This window comes from Salmo trutta, chromosome 33, assembly GCF_901001165.1.
Source record: "Salmo trutta chromosome 33, fSalTru1.1, whole genome shotgun sequence".
NCBI classification, from domain to species: Eukaryota; Metazoa; Chordata; class Actinopteri; order Salmoniformes; family Salmonidae; genus Salmo; species Salmo trutta.
The window spans coordinates 15,554,027-15,572,973 of record NC_042989.1 but is presented as its reverse complement, the minus strand read 5'-3'; the positions used below and the strand labels follow the sequence as shown (position 1 = coordinate 15,572,973).

The window sequence follows — 18,947 nt, the reverse complement described above, 5'->3', positions numbered from 1 at the left end:
ACAGCTTTGCATAACTTGTTTAACACTTTTTTGGTTACTACACGATTCCATATGTGTTATTTCATAGTTTTGATGTCTTCACTATTATTCTACAATGTAGAAACCAGTACAAATAAAGAAAAACCCTTGAATGAGTAGGTGTGTCCAAACTTTGACTAGTACTGTACATACATACACACATATGTAAATATACACTGTGTGTGTGTGATATATATATATATATATCACACACATAAATAAATACAGAAAAATGAAACAGAAGGCATTTGAACCCAGTATGGCACAAAGTGAAGATCATGTCGGAGACAAGCCTATACACAATCTATATACAGTACACACGTGCCATTTACCACAGAGAAGCCTAATCTTTTTCAAATGTAATTATAGGTAGCCCTTTTTCTTTTATTCCAGGCTTTATCTAAATATTCCGCAAACGGAAATACACAATGGACAAAAAAACATTTCAGTTTCTCTTCATCGCTCAGCCACATAATGCCAGGGTATATCTGGTGTAAGAGCAAGCGTATCTGTATTAGCATGATGATTTGAATTGAAGTAAGAGGAGCAGGTAGATAGTCGTTACTCACTCAATATCCAGCACCATGTAGGGGTTGGATAGCTCTTTGTCCTGTTCGCTGTTATAGAACAGAATCTTCTTGCTGCTCACAACCACATACTAAAAAGAGACAAGAAACAATACTTTTAACTGTAACACATCAACAATATTAACTACAGAATGTTTGATCAGTAAAGCCAGGTTGTAAATCTTATCTTCACCTTTCTCTCCCATCCAAACTTCTTGGTGTTGTTCCTCACAGGCAGCGAGAGCCATCCCGCTAGTCTCATTTCTAAGAGAGTGAAAGAGGGGTGAAACATTAAAACAGCAGGTCAATGTTGTGATAGATCTACATGCTTCACAGTTCGTACATATTCCCAGGAAACACAGCATTTTCTATTTCAATGCACAAAATGTCAACTGTAGATGCATCAAATGATGGCAGCACTCTTAATGGTTTATGTTTCAGCTCCAGAGAGGTTTCCCTTCATGATGGACAAAATATCAATCAAATAAATCAATAAATGTATATGACTGCTTGTACATTGTGATTGAATGCACACAAACGGGTCCTCCTTACCTGTGTAGGCGTCATCCGCGTCAAAGTCTGGTCCACTGCTGAGGCTGGCTGATTCCAGGGAGGAGACGTTGGCTGAGCTGAGGAGGTTATGTAGCTGCTCTATGTCACTGTCCTTACTGTCCAGGGCCATCTGCAGCTCGATGCGTACCTGACTCTCATCTGCTATTTGCTATTTGACACAAACAGGAGGAAAGGAAACATACATTTGAAATGTCTGTATATTGTTAGTTTGAGGCCCCTGTTAACTTTGTTGAACTCTCTTGGTGTGACTGACCACCTGCATGTCATTAATCTCCCTCTGGTAATTAATGATAATGCTGTACAGGTGGTTGTGTGATGGTTAGTATTAGGTTGTGTTATGGTTGGACTGACCGCTTGCATGTCATTGATCTCTCTTTGGTACTTGATGATGGTGGAGTTCAGTTTCTCCTTCTCTGACCTCAGCTCCAGCTGTAACTTCCTGTTCTCCTTCTCCTTCCTGCGCACATCAGTGTCGTTGCCGCGCCGACTGCCTGCTGCACGTACCTCCTTCCTGTTCATGATCTCCGCCAGCTTGTTCACAGCCTGAGAAACACACAAGACAAGAAATAGTCATGATGAGCATCTAAAACAATAGACAAAGCCAAGTGTCTTCAACACGATTTCCTTGCTACGCAACATTGTAAAGCTAGATGAAATGACATTAAATCAGCCTGCCTGGGTCTTTAGTGTTCTCTCTGACTGGAGCTGCTTCTCAAACGTGAGCTTCATCTGGCTCATCTGCTGCTCATCATCCTTGGACGTCTGCAGCTCTGAACACATCACAAATAGAAGAATAGAATGTTACAATCTAATGTTGAACAGAAATAGATATTATCCTTTTTACCAACCACACAGGCTGGAGGCAGAAACTTACCTTCAAGTGTCTCCTTGAGTTTGTTGTTGAGCTCCTCTTTCTCATTGGCTAAGTTGGCCACATCGCTAGTGAGGGTTCGGTTGGCCTCCTCCAGCTGGGCAGGAAAGAGCAGACAAAAAGTGAGACCAATGCAATTTGATAGTATTCAGCTGCAGCAAGCATTCTCAAGGCCCAGCAGGTGTCACCTCAGAGTCAGACTCACAGATCTATTGGTTACAATAGTCGATTCCGTTGTTGTTCACTCCTGGTCCTGGCTATAGTCCCAGCCCAGTACAAGCACACAAGCACACCTGATTAAGCGTATCAAGTTCTTGATGATTATTCGATCAGTTGAATTCTGTGTTTTCGAAAGCACTAAGCCAGGACAAAAGCTCACGCCCAATGCAGCCCACTACGGCCCTCCAGAAACAGAAGAACCAGGGCTGACTCACCGAGCCAATGGTAATGTCCTTCTCGACCAGCTCCTGCTTGTGCCGAGCCATCATCTCCTTGAGCTCCAACTCCTTCATGATTTTCTCCTTCTCCAGGTCGGAGTACTGCTCCTCAGCGATGGAGCGAGCCAGCTGCTCCGAGTCCGCCTTGGTCAGCGTGATCTCCAGCTGCGCCGCCAGGGAGTCCCTGAGCGGGTCACAGGTCAAGCATGTCTTTATAATGTTTTAGAATGTAGCATTGAACATGGGTTTTGGTTGGGTTCTTTTTTGTGTTGTTCGTGTAAATAAATCAATAACGATGTATATTACAAGAACTCCGTAAGGAGGAAGAAAGCTTGAACCAGACCCTAAAGAAACCCATCCTCTTCTGGATCTCTGGGCAGATGTTTATAAGTTCAGCAGTACTGGAGTTGTAGACTAGAGTGTCAGTAAACAGTGCAGGGCCAGGCCATTTCCTTGTACTCACCTCTCCTCTTGTAACTCCTGAAGGGATTGCTGCATGTCCTTGTAGAGCTTGCTCTTCTCTTCGCATTCCTCCTTCAACTCCCGCACCTGGGTCTTATACAGCGTCTGGGCAACACAAAAAGATGATCAATCCCAAATTGAATGCAATAATGTATACACAGTGTGTAGGTTATCTCAAGTTAGGATTCCTCTCTCAAAGACAATCAAATTAATTGTTGCAGCAGACTTACAGAAAAATACTGCTCAGCCTCTAGCTGGTCCTGAAGTTCCTTCATTTGGCCATCCGAGTCCTGCCTTTCTCTGTGGAGACAAATGCAAATGAATCCTTTCAGCTTATTGTTTTATTGTGTTGACACTTTCTCTCAGCGTTATTACTTGCTAAAAATTCAAAGGTAAAATATTAAAAAAGGAGAAAAAAAAGAGTCTCAATTTTGACTGACTTGCGTAGCTCCTGGTTTTGTTTCTCCAGGCTGCGTTTGATTTCCAGCAGGTGGTTAGCCTCCTGTTTCAGCTGCTTCTCAGAGGTCCTCAGGGTGTTGAGCTGCTGGTTCTGGGCCTTCAGGTCGTTCTGGGTAAGACTGCGCTTCTGGGTCTCTTGCTCGATCTTCAAAGTCAGGTTCTTCACCTCCTCGGTGAGCCTTTCCTTGTGCCTGCGGAGCTCATCCAGTTTCTGTAGGGACTGCTTGTAGTCACAGTCCAGCATGCTGCTGTGTTTCTCCAGCTCCAACATCCTGTTCTCCACACGCAGCTTGGACGCCCTCTCCTCCTGCAGCTTCTGCTCCATGTCTGGGGGAAGGGGAGAGAGGGAGAATAATTATTTATTGAATTGGATTTGACCCTGCTGACCACAGTCTAGTTTCTTTACCGAAGACGGATTCCTGTCCTTTGTCATACCTGATAACTCAGGAAGGGCCTTACCCTTCATGGCCTCAGACTTGGCGCCCTCGATCGACTCAATCTTGCTCTTGTCTGCGAGCCGTGCCTTGGTGGCTTTGTGCGACGCCTCCTCCTGCTCCAGCCCCTGCTGCAACACCTTCAGCTTGTACGTCATGTCTATCTCCTTGCTGCTCTTCTCCTACGGGAGAGTAGAAGAGAGAGAGGGAGAAGGTTAGAAAGTGAGAGTGCATAAAATAGAGAGGGTAAGAGCATAAGAAGGTGTGGAAGTTTACCTTCTCCAGGTCGGTGAGTTTCTCCTGTAGTAATCTCTTCTCTGTCTCTGCTTTGGATAGGGCCTGTCTCACCTGCCGAACCTCATCCTCCAGCACTGAGATTCGCCCTACAGAGACAGAGAAATGTCACCAAAGGCTAAATCATACTGTGAATAAACACACACAGTCTCTCCCACACAAACAAAATCCCCACTAACCCTGCATGTCTGCGATGGTCTCTGAGCCCTGGCTGTGCTCTCTCCTCTCAGCCTCCAGTGCTGCCTGCAGCCCGATACACTCCTTCTCCAGAGTGAGCTTGGAGCGCTCCAGCAGGCAGCACTTGTCCTGCAGCTCTCTGCCCCCGGCCTCCAGAGCCTGCACCTGCTTGCCTGCCTCCGTCTGGGCCTTCCTCAGCCGCGTAGCCGCCTCCTGCTCCGCACGCAATAGAGCATTGGCCTCGTCCAGCTGGATAACAAATCACTTAGTCACACTTTGTAATGTGCATTTCAATCACGTGCATTCCAATCACAAATGTAAACACATGCACATAAACACACAGGCAAGTTATTTTATACAGCAAAAAAACACACCTGTCTTTGTAAGTGAATGTTCTTCTCGTTGGATATGTGCGAGTTCTGATTTCTTTTCTTCATATCGTCCAGCTGGTCTCGGAGGCTGTTGACTGCAGATCACATCACAAGTTAGATATGAAAGTATACTGTGTGTGTGTGTGTGTTCAGCCAGCGGTCTCACCCTCGTTCTCCAGGCAGCGTTTCCGGTCGGCCTCGCTTTCGGCCTTGCGGTGGCTCTCCACAGTCTTGTGCTGCAGTAGAGCCTTCTCTCTCTCCAGCTGCCTCAGATTCGACTCCAGAGCCTTTCTGCTACTCGTCTGTCAATGCACCACCAAAGGTCAGTGTTGGAAGTGCACAACTAATTATTTCTTGGTTGACATTTTTTATCAGTTGTGTGCTATAGTGGTATGCTATATTGCTACTGTAGCTCCAAAGTTCTCACCTCTTCATCAAGTTCTTTGGAGATTTTCTCTAGACGACTGGTGGAAGTTCTACAGGAAGAGAACATAGTGCATGTCACTATTCTCATCGCCCCATATAATAAAGAACATGACTAACTCACATAGCAAGTCAGTAATAGTAGTAGGTGTATTGTGTGTGTATGAGACCAGGGCATGTTGTGTCTACCTGCACTTGTGCTCCAGCTCATCTTTGGTCTGCATCTCATTATTGAGCTGCTCTTCCAGCTGGTGGAGTTTCTTCTGTAGCTTGGCCGACTTGAGGAAAGAGGCGGCGCAACTGTTACAATACACTTCACCTGGATTCTGCTCTAAAACTAGAGCGTATCATTTTACCACAATTTTACCATGTTTTTTCAAAGCCATAAACAAGTGAAATCAATTCAGAAGAGCTTTGTTTAAAGAGAGACAGAACACTTAACATCACAATATCCTGCAACAGATAAGAAATACATTTAATTTGCTCTGCAAAACAATTTCAGTCAGCACAGAAGTCAATGAGCTGACAGCTTTCACAGGATTAGCTTATTGTTTAGCTACTGAAGCAAAGCCTCGTAAGTGTTTCAGTAGCGCTAAGAACTTGACAGATTATTGTGTATAACTCTTGAGCCAAACAAAGGAATTATATTATTATGACCTGTTATGACATTGTTATTATAGTGTTGCATTAGAAAATATAATTACATAACTTAGGTTACTTCTGTAACTCCGGTTCTCTGATATTATGAGTGCGATGTCTCACGTGGGGGATTCGCTAGGATCACCTACTCTCGGAAGAACCTATGTAAAGCGTCTGTTGGAGACAGACCGGTAGAGTGGCGAATAAGGTGAGCCCCTCACCTTCCTTAAAAGGAGCCACTCTCCCAATTAATGAGATATGCCCCAAGAACAGTGTCCAATAGGTAAACTATTCTGTAGGAGAGGCAGTGTTTCCTATAGAAAAATATGTAGCAGTGGGGGACCCCGCACCACCAAAACAAGGGGGGGGAGAGGGACCACCCATTCAACCCTGTTTTGGGGGTCCGGGGACCCACCCTGGAGAATTTCCATGTATAAAGGACGGAGAAGATAAATTCTGGTGATTTTTTAAAAGGACATTAAAACTTCAAAATGAATGAAAATACAATTATGCTGACACCATCTAAAACAGAATGTCCACCTCCAGAAATGAGCCTAATAACATACGGGTAAAATGATTAACATAATGGAACATGAATATAGCTTATGCATAGTTCATATGATCAGGTATACTATTAGCAGTAAGAATGATCACCTGTAGCTCAGCTGATGTAGCAGAGTGGCTATAAATAAATAGGCTGAAGCATGGGGTTGCCTATCTGCATTTACCCTATAGGGCTAATCATTACAGATCCCAAATGTGATCTTTTAACTAGTTAGAATCATGTTAATAAATGTTGTGTCCCCAAATAATGATATAAACACAGTGAATATACTGTAGGCCTACCTGTTAGGGTAACTTGGGATAAACTGCTACCCGGGGTAACACACCCTCCCTCCAACACTTTCCCTGGTTGCCATTAATGTTGCTAAAATAAAAAATGTAATCTGTCTCATCACAATTATTTGAGTCACTCTGAAAAAATTGAGGTAGGGTGGTGTTTTTCCCCAAGTTACCCTAAAATTGACCTGTGTTACATTTATCCCCACTCTCCCCTATGCACTCACATGCTTAACCATGCTGCTGCTGAACCAAAAAAATAACTCAGGATTTAAAATTGTGCAGTTCATGCATATTTAGGAGTTGAGAAACTAGTAGGATTGGAAAGACAATTGCAAGGATTGTTGTGCTGCTTGTCAAAATGCAAGTTTCCCTCCCTATGGCACTTGTAACTTGAATGCGCCTCGAGAGGAATATTTCTCACACATAGAACACACAACAACAAGCCGACTTGGTAAATAGGATTCTACACCCAATTTTTCCTTGGTGTCAGCTCTTCCATCCCAAACGGCATGGTCACCGTCTTTTGGGATAGGGTCTCCCAGGGCCCTCATAGGGTTGTTGCTTCTACCAGACTGCAGCCTAAATAGATGCGGAAAGAGGGCTCTCTCTGGAGCAGCCAGTGCCATGACGTAAGATGTCAGGCAATATAGCCGTAGGAAGAAGCAAACAACTGCAGTGCAGTATTCCTAATCCTGGGCAGTAGGACAGCTACATAACTGGTATGTCTTGGCCCTGCTCCATGGGGTGGGTTGTTAAGAGCAAAGGTATCTCCTCAGCCACTCGCTACCTGCGTGAACCAATCGCAGTAAAAAACTGGACGAAGAAAAGCCGAAGCTTTGTGGACTCAGGAATACCAGATAGCAGTCTGGGGCTCTGATGCCTGGTGAGGGCGCCCCATCCCACTATTTTCACTGATCTCTAGCTCAATGTAGAGGGGGGAAAAAACACCCCTCAGAATCATATAAAGGGCTAAGGGGGTTTCACAGTGAGCCCTGGAAACCTACTCTCCTGTAGAACAAGGAAGCAAATGTGGTTTGAGTTCCCCTGCCTTGTTGTATAAAGTCGCAGCGCCCTCTGGTGGGAAAAGCGGCATCGACACATACCAGAGCTGGCTTGACTGTGATAGCTTGTGCCATAGCAGTCAGAGGCAAAAATGCCTCACACAATACGCAAAAAGGGCCACAGTGGATGTCGAAAGACAGAATGCCGTCCTGCTCCGTATGTCGGTGAGACCGGAGGGGGGGCTCACGTGCTGACTTTACTGCCCCTCCAGAAAATCTGAGAAGGCGGGGGGGGGGCATGAGAATAGGGTTGTCGCAACGCAGCCCTGCCTTCCCACTGCTGCGAAACTTGGAGAGGGGAACGAGCAGAAAACATTAAACCCAAAAAAAGAGGGTATGGCAGAGAGCCATAGGCCTTGCACACCATCCTTCTAAGCCGCGCTAGGTTGTCCAGCCCTTCTTATCTCCCTTAGAAGGGTTAGAGAGGTGAATCTTTGTTGCGGCTGCAGTGTAAGGTTTGGCCTGCTTCCCTACAGGTTTGGCCTGGTTCAGGGGCCTAGCCGGAGTCTTGGCAGACTGCTGCGTCACCAGGGACCTCAGTCCCCCAAGGATAGCTTATTACCCCTTCCTAGCAGTGAGGCTGGGGCGAGATGCAGGAACCAACGGCTGCCACGGGCTTCACCTTTATTCTTGTGCATGTCACACTTCTGCCGCATGGCGGCAACAGCGAGCCCGAACAACTCCTTGAGTGTCACTGGGGCATCCAGTAGGTCTTTAGTAACATGACGCAAGGGGCTGAGCTGGTCAGCCAGTGACGGCTCCCCCATGGGAGGGTTGCTAAACTCGGATTCTTCTATATGTCCAGGCTCGGGATACCCCTAGCAAGAATCTAGCTAGTTAGGGGTTTATCCCACTAGCTCTTAGCTTCCCTAAGGCAAACTGGTAATGTGTGGAGCAGGTATTTTAAATTGACGCTGTATGAGAAAGGAGTCCCTTAACAGACCCTGAGATCCCACAGGAGACGGCCACTCAATGCCGAGTCTGGCCGCGGCTTGTTTGCAGAGATGAAGGAGCCCAAACTCCAAAGGAGGAGGGGCAGTTCCACTGCTTTCAGGGCCTGAGAGGGCGGGAGAACGGGGTCAGCCCCCATCTCCTGAGTTATCTCGAGGATATACGTGAGATTAGTTCCTTCGTCATCCCCTAACTCGCCTTCCCCTGACACTACATAGTCAGACAGTGAAGGGAGGGAGTTGAGGCCTCGCTCCAAATGGGCATGGTTGAGGGGAGCTGAGCCACAGCTGTCGCTGTTGGCTTGGAGGAGAGAGGGGCTACCGATATAGAAGCACATTTAAAGCTTCTTCTTCAGACCTGCCCTTGTCAGCAGTTTGCAGGGCTCACAGGACTCAGGGTCATCGAGCCTCTCATGGGGATGTTCCTTATTGATGCACAGAGGTTTGGAACCTTTCCCTGCAATCATGGAACCACAAGCACAAGAACGTGGGGGTTCGAGTGCTGGGCATGGCTCTTCCTGGGACGGGATAATAGTGGCCATTGTTTTTTCGGGCCCCTGTTCAACAGAGCCATAGTGGATGAGAAGATCCTTCCCACCATGGTCCAGGCTATAGCCCTCAATGCCAGCAGGGCTCTAAAATCCCTCACCCCCCTCTACCAGACATTGTATTCTGCCATTAAGGAACAAGGCTTCCTAGGGGGACAGCAAGATGCCGGTTGTAAGAGCAACGTGTATATGGTGTAGCCTAGATAGTTAGAAGCTTTGCGGCTGGTGGCTAGCCAAAAATATCTTGTGTAAATGGTGTAATAAGCTAGCTAGTTAGAAGCCTTGCGGCTAACAGCTAGCAATAATGAGTAAAGTAGAACGCTATAGCCACGAGGCTAGTGTGGCATTAGGTAGCAGTAACCTTAGCTAGCTCAGTGCTAGCTAAAGGAAACCGTGCAGGGGCAAAGTTAGCCTTCAGATAGTGTGCTCCTGCGACTGAAGGAGCCGTGAGGCTGAGACGGACGGTCTAGTTAACACAATGGGTGAACGTAGCTTAATCTAGATGAGAAAAGGGAGCTAGCGATGCTACCGTGTTGCAGGTACGGCAAGCTTCCCAAGTTAGCCTTGCAGAGTGGGCTAACAGTCTCTCAATAGCTAGCCGGGAAGCAAGCTACCAACAGAGACAGAAGTAGAAAAGTCATTTCTACACAGAACGAAAACCTTCTGGTCAGTACTCAACCTCTCGAGACCTACACTAGGCAGAGATATCCTTCACGTTCACTTGTGAGCAGTCAAGCAGGAAAACAGGCATCCAGTCGATCTGAGCACTAGAGAGTAATGTTAATTCTCTTCGTGAGGAAGAGAAGCGAGAATAACCAGAGGGCGGAAGAGTGGCTCCTTTTAAGGAAGGTGAGGGGCTCACCTCATTCACCACTCTACCCGTGTCTCCAACAGATGCTTTTGATAGGTTCTTCCGAGAGTAGGTGATCCTTGCAAATCCGCCACATGTGATATCAAAACAAATAATTGAAAGAGAACTATAGGTATATGACAGGCAAGTAGGTACCCACCTCTCCTTTCAAGGCTGTTGAGTTCACGGTCACAACTGTAGAGTTATTCACACCGCTTAGTAACCTGGAGGAAACACATTGGTATTAGATGATGAATTTTACAGCTCACACACATACACACATTAATACGCACTTTCAGAGTTTTTAACATAATCAAAGCTTGTGTGAAACTTAGACATCCCCTACACATGAGTTACTAAGTAAAAAATACTGTCCATGATGAGGAAGGACTGTGATAGTAAGACATGAAGTCTGAAGACTTACTGGTCTTCCTTGAAGTAAGTGAAGCCGACGAAAGGAAGCTGGTTTCCCACAAAAGCCTTAGGAGTAGGGAAGGTCTCCACGTCACCCTTGTCATCTTCTATCTCATCAAAGTTGCTAGTGTCAATGTCACTGCTCAACTCTGGAACCACAGGAGCCGCCGCTAAACAGTGGCAGGAAGAGTGGGAGGAGAGGTGGGAGGGAGAGAAAGAAGGAAACATTGATGTTATTTATGTAATTTCTAGGTAACCATATGTAATATGTTTTCTATTGTACCAGGATGATCTTATATGATCAAATAAATAAATAAAATGCACTTGGCTGTGCGGCAGAGACACCTACTGTTTCTGATGCTGTCAAAGTTCCATTGGTCATTCTTGAAAAAGGGGTGCCGTTTGATCTCCTCCACCCCGTTGCGGCCCAGTCGCACCTCCCTAAAAACCAAATAAAGGGCCATAGACTTACAGTTGAAGTCGGAATTTTACCTACACCTTAGCCAAATACATTTAAACTCAGTTTTCACAATTCCTGACATTTACTCCTAGTAAGAATTCCCTGTGGATCACCACTTTATTTTAAGAATGTGAAATGTCAGAATAATAGTAGAGAGAATTATTTATTTCAGCTTTTATTTCTTTCATCACATTCCCAGGGGGTCAGAAGTTTAAATACACTCAATTAGTATATGGTAGCATTGCCTTTCAATTGTTTAAAGGCAATGGATCAAACGTTAAACGTTAAACTTGGATCAAACGTTTCGGGTAGCCTTCCACAAGTTTCCCACAAGAAGTTGGGTGAATTTTGGCCCATTCCTCCTGACAGAGCTGGTGTAACTGAGTCAGGTTTGTAGGCCTCCTTGCTCGCACACACTTTTTCAGTTCTGCCCACAAATTTTCTATAGGCTTGAGGTCAGGGCTTTGTGATGGCCACTCCAATACCTTGACTTTGTTGTCCTTGAGCCATTTTGCCACAACTTTGGAAGAATACTTGGTGTCATTGTCCATTTGGAAGACCCATTTGCGACCAAGCTTTAAATTCCTGACTGATGTCTTGAGATGTTTCTTCAATATATCCACATAATTTTCTTTCCTAATGATGCCATCTATTTTATGAAGTGCACCAGTCCCTCCTGTGCTTCACGATTGGGATGGTGTTCTTCGGCTTGCAAGCCTTCCCTTTCACTTCCAAACATAACGATGGTCATTATGACCAAACAGTTCTATTTTTGTTTCATCAGACCAGAGGACATTTCTCCAAAAAGTATTATCTTTGTCCCCATGTGCAGTTGAAAACTACAGTCTGGCTTTTTTATGGCGGTTTTGGAGCAGTGGCTTCTTCCTTGCTGAGCGACCTTACAGGTTATGTCGATATAGGACTCGTTTTACTGTGGATGTAGATACTTTTGTAACTGTTTCCTCCAGCATCTTCACAAGGTCCTTTGCTGTTGTTCTGGGATTGATTTGCACTTTTCGCACCAAAGTACGTTCATCTCTAGGAGACAGAAAGTGTCTCCTTCCTGAGCGGTATGATGGCTGCGTGGTCCCATGGTGTTTATGCTTGCATACTATTGTTTGTACAGATGAATGTGGTACCTTCAGGCGTTTTGCTCCCAAGGATGAACCAGACTTGTGGAGGTCTACAATTTCTTTCCTGAGGTCTTGGCTGATTTCTTTTGATTTTCCCATAATGTCAAGCAAAGAGGCACTGAGTTGAAAGGCAGGCCTTGAAATACATCCACAGGTACACCTCCAATTGATTCAAATGATGTCAATTAGCCTACCAGAAGCTTCTAAAGCCATGACATCATTTTCTGGAATTTTCCAAGCTGTTTGAAAGCACAGTCAACTTAGTGTATGTAAACTTCTGACCCACTGGAATTGTGATACCGTGAAATAATCTGTCTGTAAACTATTGTTAGAAAAATGACTTGTGTCATGCACAAAGTAGATGTCCTAACCAACTTGCCAAAACTATAATTTCTTAACAAAAAATTTGTGGAGTGGTTGAAAAACGAGTTTTAATGACTCCAACCTAAGTGTATGTAAACTTCCGACTTCAACTGTATGTTGGTTGTCAGGGAGAAAGCTGGGAAAGCTCCATCTGAGTATAGTCTGGATATCGGTCAGACTGCTACAAAAATTACTTTGCAAACTGTAACTTGAAGTTTAAACCTGTAACTGTGGTTAATATTCTTAATATCATTGTTACCTGTCTGTCAGGAAGGCACAGATGAGGTTTTTGGCGTCTTTGGAGATCTCTACGTCATCTGGAAAGTTGAGGGAATTCTTGTGATCCATGATCTTGCTGTATGTTCCAACAAGGGAGTCGGCATAGAATGGTGTGTCACCTAATGGGAACATAGCACAGAAATAATTACACTATGTTTACTTATAAGCAATTTGCATACAAGTTCTTCAATATCTTTTTATAGGCATACTTGATATATCTTCAGTTAGTGTAAACTAAGATTCTGACTCATTATTTCTGAGACAAACAAAGACCGGGAACATAAACACCAAGGATTTAGACAAGCCCAACTCACCAACTAGCATCTCGAAGATGAAGACCCCTACAGACCACCAGTCACACTCCCGTCCGTAGTAACCATCTCCACCCTGTGACTTTAGAACCTCAGGAGAGATGTAGTCTGGAGTGCCAACCGCTGTGTCACAGTGCACCATCCCAGTCTGTAACCAGTCAATCCTTCAGTTAGATACACTTTCTCAATCAAGCCAACCAAGTATGAATCATCAAGTATATACAGTTAAGTTTTAATGAGCACTTATCAAATAAGTGTTAACTTAGAGCACAGCTAGACATAAGCTATTCCGCTGTAAGTATTGTGAGTAATGCTCTCTTTAGCACACTGCACAGCTGGAACAAGTGGAAAATGTGGTCCTCACAGAGTCCATCTTCATGCAGGTTCCAAAGTCGGCCAGTTTGAGGTGTCCGTGGCGGTCCAGGAGCATGTTGTCAGGCTTGACGTCACGGTGGATGAAACCCAGGGAGTGGATGGCATCCAGTGCCATGACCACCTCGGCCGTGTAGAACCGGGCCCACTTCTCAGGCACATCGTAGGTACTGGTGAGGTTCACCAGGTCCCCTCCAGGCATGTACTCCATCACCATGTAAAGGTAACGGTCATCTTGGAAGGCACAGCACAACTAGACACAGATCGGAAAGCAAAGACAATACAACTTACAGGGTTATCTTCCATCACACTATTCTGGTTTGATACGGTTTGTGCAGATCGTTTTAAAATATGTTTTTGTCCTGTCTTGTTATACAATATATTATACACTCACTGGCCAGTTTATTAAGTACAGCAACCCGTTCAAGAAAATGGTTTGCTCCTACAGACAGTGAGTTACGTGGTCGTGGCTTGCTACATAAGGCAGGCAGGCAGGCAACAAGATGTTAAGTTACTGTTCGATTTAACGTTAGAATGGGCAAAACGAGTGACTTAAGTGACTGAGCGTGGCCAGGTGCGCCGGTTTCAGTATCTCAGAAACGGCCGGCCTCCTGGGCTTTTCACACACAACAGTATCTAGGGTTTACCGAGAATGGTGCGACAAACAAAAAACATCCAGTCAGCGGCAGTCCTGTGGGCGAAAACAGCTTGTTGATGAGAGGTCGCAGAACAACAGTGCTGTGCAGAACGGAATCTCAGAACGCACAACTCGTCGGTCCTTGTCACAGATGGGTTATTGCACCGGGTTCCACTCCTATGAGCTAAAAACAAGAAGAAGCGGCTCCAGTGGGCAGGCGATCACCAACACTGGACAACTGAGGAGTGGAAAAACATTGCCTGGTCCGTCGAATCCCGGTTGAGTATATAGGTGTGTGTGTGTGTGTGTGTGTGTGTCAGGTCTTACTTGTACGACCCAGGGACTGTTGGCGAAGGCCATAATATCCCTCTCCTCCCAGAAAAAGGCTGAGTCGGAGCGTTTTATCATCTCAAACTTGCTCAGCAGCTTCATGGCGTACACTTTCTGAGAGGCTTTGTGTCGAACCTGGGGGAAACAAAGGAATTAAAGAGACAGAAAGAGAGACGGAAAAAGACACAAAGGGAGAGTCAAAACTAAGTGGTGTACGCAATACGCAGATGTTTCACATCTTGATGAAATACAAAAATAAATACATCTCACCAGCTGAACCTCCCCAAACGCCCCTCTGCCGATCACCTTCACCCTGTCAAAGTCCTCAGACTTCATCTGAAAGTCCCGTAGGTGCCCCATCACCTTCTCATCTGCATGGAGAAGAGAGGAGTCAGCCATCCACACACACATTCACACATACATCTGTACTATTACCAAACATACTTACATCTGTTTAAAAAGGTTTCTACATTTTTGTTTTTCCGTAGGGCAGGGTAGTCTAGATCTAGAACGAAGGCATTGATAGAATCCTGAAATAGAGAAAGAAGAAAACTCATTCATTGGAAAAGATAAACCAACATAATATACAATCAAGCAAAGTGAATGTGGGAGCGTTATTTTTTGGGTGTAATTAAATTGTTTACCCAAAACAATGAGGACATTTAAGTGCCACAAAAATTGGGTATAACATGTGTCCAGTTCAATTAATTTAATTCAGGAATTGGGCATAAAATACAATCTAATAAAAATTCCATAACATTGAAGTGGAATTGACATAACTCATAACAAGCATAAAACACAGAGAATGTAGGGCAGTGGATTTGTCAGCTGTCATTCTCTGACACCAACAGATATTTGTATGAAGATACGTCAAGAATAACATTACAACAGACCTTCCTATAACCTTTCAGATCCTACAGTTGAAGTCGGAAGTTTACATACACCTTAGCCAAATACATTTAAACTCAGTTTTTCACAATTCCTGACATTTAATCCTAGTAAAAAATCCCTGTCTTAGATCAGTTAGGATCACCACTTTATTTTAAGAATGTGAAATGTCAGAATAATAGTAAAGAGAATTATTTAATTCAGCTTTTATTTCTTTCATCACATTCCCAGTGGGTCAGAAGTTTACATACACTCAATTAGTATTTGTTAGCATTGCCTTTAAATTGTTTAACTTGGGTCAAACGTTTCTTCGGGTAGCCTTCCACAAGCTTCCCACAATAAGTTGGGGGAATTTTGGCCCATTCCTCCTAACAGAGCTGGTGAAACTGAGTCAGGTTTGTTGGCCTCCTTGCTCGCACACGCTTTTTCAGTTCTGCCCACACATTTTCTATGGGATTGAGGTCAGGGCTTTGTGATGGCCACTCTAATACCTTGACTTTGTTGTCCTTAAGCCATTTTGCCACAATTTTGGAATTATGCTTGGGGTCATTGTTCATTTGGAAGACCCATTTGCGACCAAGCTTTAACTTCCTGACTGATTTCTTGAGATGTTGCTTCAATATATCCACATAATTTTCTTTCCTCATGATGCCATCTATTTTGTGAAGTGCACCAGTCCCTCCTGCAGCAAAGCCCCCCCACAATGTGATGCTGCCACCCCTGTGCTTCACGATTGGGATGGTGTTCTTCGGCTTGCAAGCCTTCCCCTTTTACCTCCAAACATAATGATGGTCATTATGGCCAAACAGTTATATTTTTGTTTCATCAGACCAGAGGACATTTCTCCAAAAAGTATGATCTTTGTCCCCATGTGCAGTTGCAAACCACAGTCTGGCTTTTTTATGGCGGTTTTGGAGCAGTGGCTTCTTCCTTGCTGAGCGGCCTTTCAGGTTATGTCGATATAGGACTCGTTTTACTGTGGATATAGATACTTTTGTAACTGTTTCCTCCAGCAACTTCCCAAGGTGCTTTGCTGTTGTTCTGGGATTGATTTGCACTTTTCGCACCAAAGTACGTTCATCTCTAGGAGACAGAAAGCCTCTCCTTCCTGAGCGGTATGATGGCTGCGTGGTCCCATGGTGTTTATGCTTGCATACTATTGTTTGTACAGATGAACGTGGTACCTTCAGGCGTTTTGCTCCCAGGGATGAACCAGACTTGTGGAGATCTACAATTTCTTTCCTGAGGTCTTGGCTGATTTCTTTTGATTTTCCCATGATGTCAAGCAAAGAGGCACTGAGTTTGAATGTTGGCCTTGAAATACATCCACAGGTACACCTCCAATTGACTCAAATTATGTCAATTAGCCTATCAGAAGCTTCTAAAGCCATGACATCATTTTGTAGAATTTTCCAAGCTGTCAACTTAGTGTATGTAAACTTCTGATCCACTGGAATTGTGATACAGTGAATTATATGTGAAATAATCTGTTTGTAAACAATTGTTGGAAAAATTACTTGTATGCACAAAGTAGATGTCTTAACCAACTTTCCAAAACTATAGATTGTTAACAAGAAATTTGTGGAGTGGTTGAAAAACAAGTTTTAATGACTCCAACCTAAGCGTATGTAGACTTCCGAATTCAACTGTATGTATGTCTCTTTCTCTCCCCCCAGTCCGTCCGTCTATCTACTCTGCAGAAGTCAGTGTACACTATACAGCTTGGTGCCAGCGGTTTCATCATCTCCACTCCACTTCCCAATAAAGAACGTACCTCACACAGAACTACTATTTGAGGAGAAGAAGCACACAGACACACGCTGACGCTCACATTGACACGGCTCATCTCCCCTTAGAGCTCAGCAATACAGGAAATGATCCACCCCGCCCAGAACTCAGAAGATAATTTCACTGTGTCATGAAGCCGGTACCTCAGTGTGCAAGTCATTTCCTCTGTAGAGAGAGACAACTCCACGCAGCCCGCCTATCCCTACTCAATAGGCAATGAGTACAAAAAGTGAAGCTACACTTTATAACTAGTGGACTGTAGAAATTGTGAACTATTTACCTGTCATTTAATTAGAAACATCAGTGTAAAATGGCTGATTGGTCATAACCAAAATGAAGTGAGTGTGTTATCTTTGGGTTCACTGGAAAAAAGAATGTGTAATGTGCAATTACAAAAAGTACCTGCATTTGTGTTGATGCCTGTGAAGTAGTCCACCATTACCAGGAAGACCTGCTACTTCACAAATGTCAACATAAGATTAGATTATTACCACATATGTTCCTATGAAATATCTTCCTATAAATACCCTTTGCAACATGACTGTAAAATAAAGTCTCATCCTTCCGGGGGAAAAAAGCGGCCTAAATCCCAGAGCATCTTGTCAGGTACTGAGCAGAGCCCTGACTGCTCACACATGTCAATCATGCATTACTGGACAGCCATTGGACAAGAGCCATCCATGGCCATCCATGTCAAAAACAACAAGATATACTTTGAGTCTGAACGTCCATTCCATGCGTGTTTGTGGGCAACACCCTTCTTTCAAACTTCCATCAAATCAAATCTTATCTGTCACATGCACCGAATAAAACAGGTGTAAACCTTAACATGAAATGCTTATGTTCCAGAAACAGAGTTAAGAAAATGTTTACTGGGGGCCTCCCGAGTGGCGCAGTGGTCTAAGGCACTGTATCGCAGTGCTAGCTGTGTCACTAGAGATCCTGGTTCAAGTCCAGGCTCAGTCGCAGCTGGCCAATTGGCCCAGCGTCGTCCGGGTTAGTTGAGGGTTTGGCCGGCAGGGATGTTCTTGTGTTTCCTCCGACACATTGGTGCGGCTGGGTAAGTGGACATTGTGTCAAGAAGCTGGGTTGTGTTTCGGAGGACGCACGGCTGTTGACCTTTGCCTCTCCTGAGTCCGTACAGGAGTTGCAGCGATAGGACAAGACTGTAACTACCAATTGGGGGAAAAAAGAAATAAAAATGAAAATATTTTCTAGATAAAATAAATATAAAAAGTAACACAGCAGAATTACATAACAATAACAAGGGGTCCCAGTACTGAGTAAATGTGCGGGTGTACAGGTTAGTTGAGGTAATTTGTACATGTAAGTAGAGGTAAAGTGACAATGCATAAATGATAAACAGAGTAGCAGCAGTGTAAAAATGTAAGTAGTCCGGGTGTCCATTTGATTAATTGTTCAGCAGTCTTATAGCTTGGGGTAGAAGCTGTTAAGGAGCCTTTTGGACCTAGACTTGCCGCTCTGGTACCGCTGGAGTCTTTGACAATTGTTTGGGCCTTCCTCTGACACCGCCTGGTATATAGGTCCTGGATGGCAGGAAGCTTGGCCGCAGTGATGTATTGGGCCGTATGCACTACCCTCTGTAGCGCCTTACGGTCAGATACCGAGCAGTTGCCATACCAGGCGGTGATGCAAACGGTCAGGATGCTCTCGATGGTGCAGCTATAGAACTTTTTGAGGATCTGGGGACCCATGCCAAATCGTTCTACACCCCTGAAGGGAACTGGTGTTGAGGACCAGCGTGGCAGATGTGTTGTTGCCTACCCTTACCACCTGGGGCCGGTCCGTCAGGAAGTCCAGCATCCAGTTGCAGAGGGAAGTATTTAGTCCCAGGGTCCTTAGCTTAGTGATGAACTATGTGGGCACTATGGTGTTGAACTCTGAGCTGTAGTCAATGAACAGTATTCTCACATAGGTGTTCCTTTTGTCCGGGTGGGAAAGGGCAGTATGGAGTGCGATTGAGATTGCGTCATCT

At 44.7% G+C, this 18,947-nt stretch overlaps 1 protein-coding gene across 3 annotated transcripts in view; it reads right to left on the bottom strand.

Annotated features, from left to right (window-relative positions):
* The window catches only part of rock2a (rho-associated, coiled-coil containing protein kinase 2a), a 45,449-nt gene that overhangs the window by 4,276 nt on the left and 22,226 nt on the right, over positions 1-18,947 (bottom strand). For 2 of the 3 annotated variants that reach the window (XM_029729916.1, XM_029729914.1), the window contains exons 2-27: positions 14,724-14,805; positions 14,546-14,646; positions 14,273-14,410; positions 13,301-13,561; positions 12,940-13,084; positions 12,606-12,744; positions 10,740-10,831; positions 10,401-10,560; positions 10,137-10,200; positions 5,275-5,363; positions 5,090-5,138; positions 4,829-4,964; positions 4,666-4,757; positions 4,294-4,540; positions 4,097-4,203; positions 3,822-4,002; positions 3,368-3,713; positions 3,158-3,227; positions 2,929-3,032; positions 2,463-2,649; positions 2,032-2,125; positions 1,833-1,927; positions 1,509-1,700; positions 1,137-1,305; positions 778-848; positions 588-676 (exon numbers count right to left, since the gene is read on the bottom strand). In XM_029729916.1, the coding sequence (XP_029585776.1) occupies positions 588-676; positions 778-848; positions 1,137-1,305; positions 1,509-1,700; positions 1,833-1,927; positions 2,032-2,125; positions 2,463-2,649; positions 2,929-3,032; positions 3,158-3,227; positions 3,368-3,713; positions 3,822-4,002; positions 4,097-4,203; positions 4,294-4,540; positions 4,666-4,757; positions 4,829-4,964; positions 5,090-5,138; positions 5,275-5,363; positions 10,137-10,200; positions 10,401-10,560; positions 10,740-10,831; positions 12,606-12,744; positions 12,940-13,084; positions 13,301-13,561; positions 14,273-14,410; positions 14,546-14,646; positions 14,724-14,805 (3,500 nt within the window). The remainder of the gene's footprint in view (positions 1-587; positions 677-777; positions 849-1,136; positions 1,306-1,508; positions 1,701-1,832; positions 1,928-2,031; positions 2,126-2,462; positions 2,650-2,928; positions 3,033-3,157; positions 3,228-3,367; positions 3,714-3,821; positions 4,003-4,096; positions 4,204-4,293; positions 4,541-4,665; positions 4,758-4,828; positions 4,965-5,089; positions 5,139-5,274; positions 5,364-10,136; positions 10,201-10,400; positions 10,561-10,739; positions 10,832-12,605; positions 12,745-12,939; positions 13,085-13,300; positions 13,562-14,272; positions 14,411-14,545; positions 14,647-14,723; positions 14,806-18,947) is intronic. The other variant, XM_029729915.1, reaches the window with a different exon arrangement.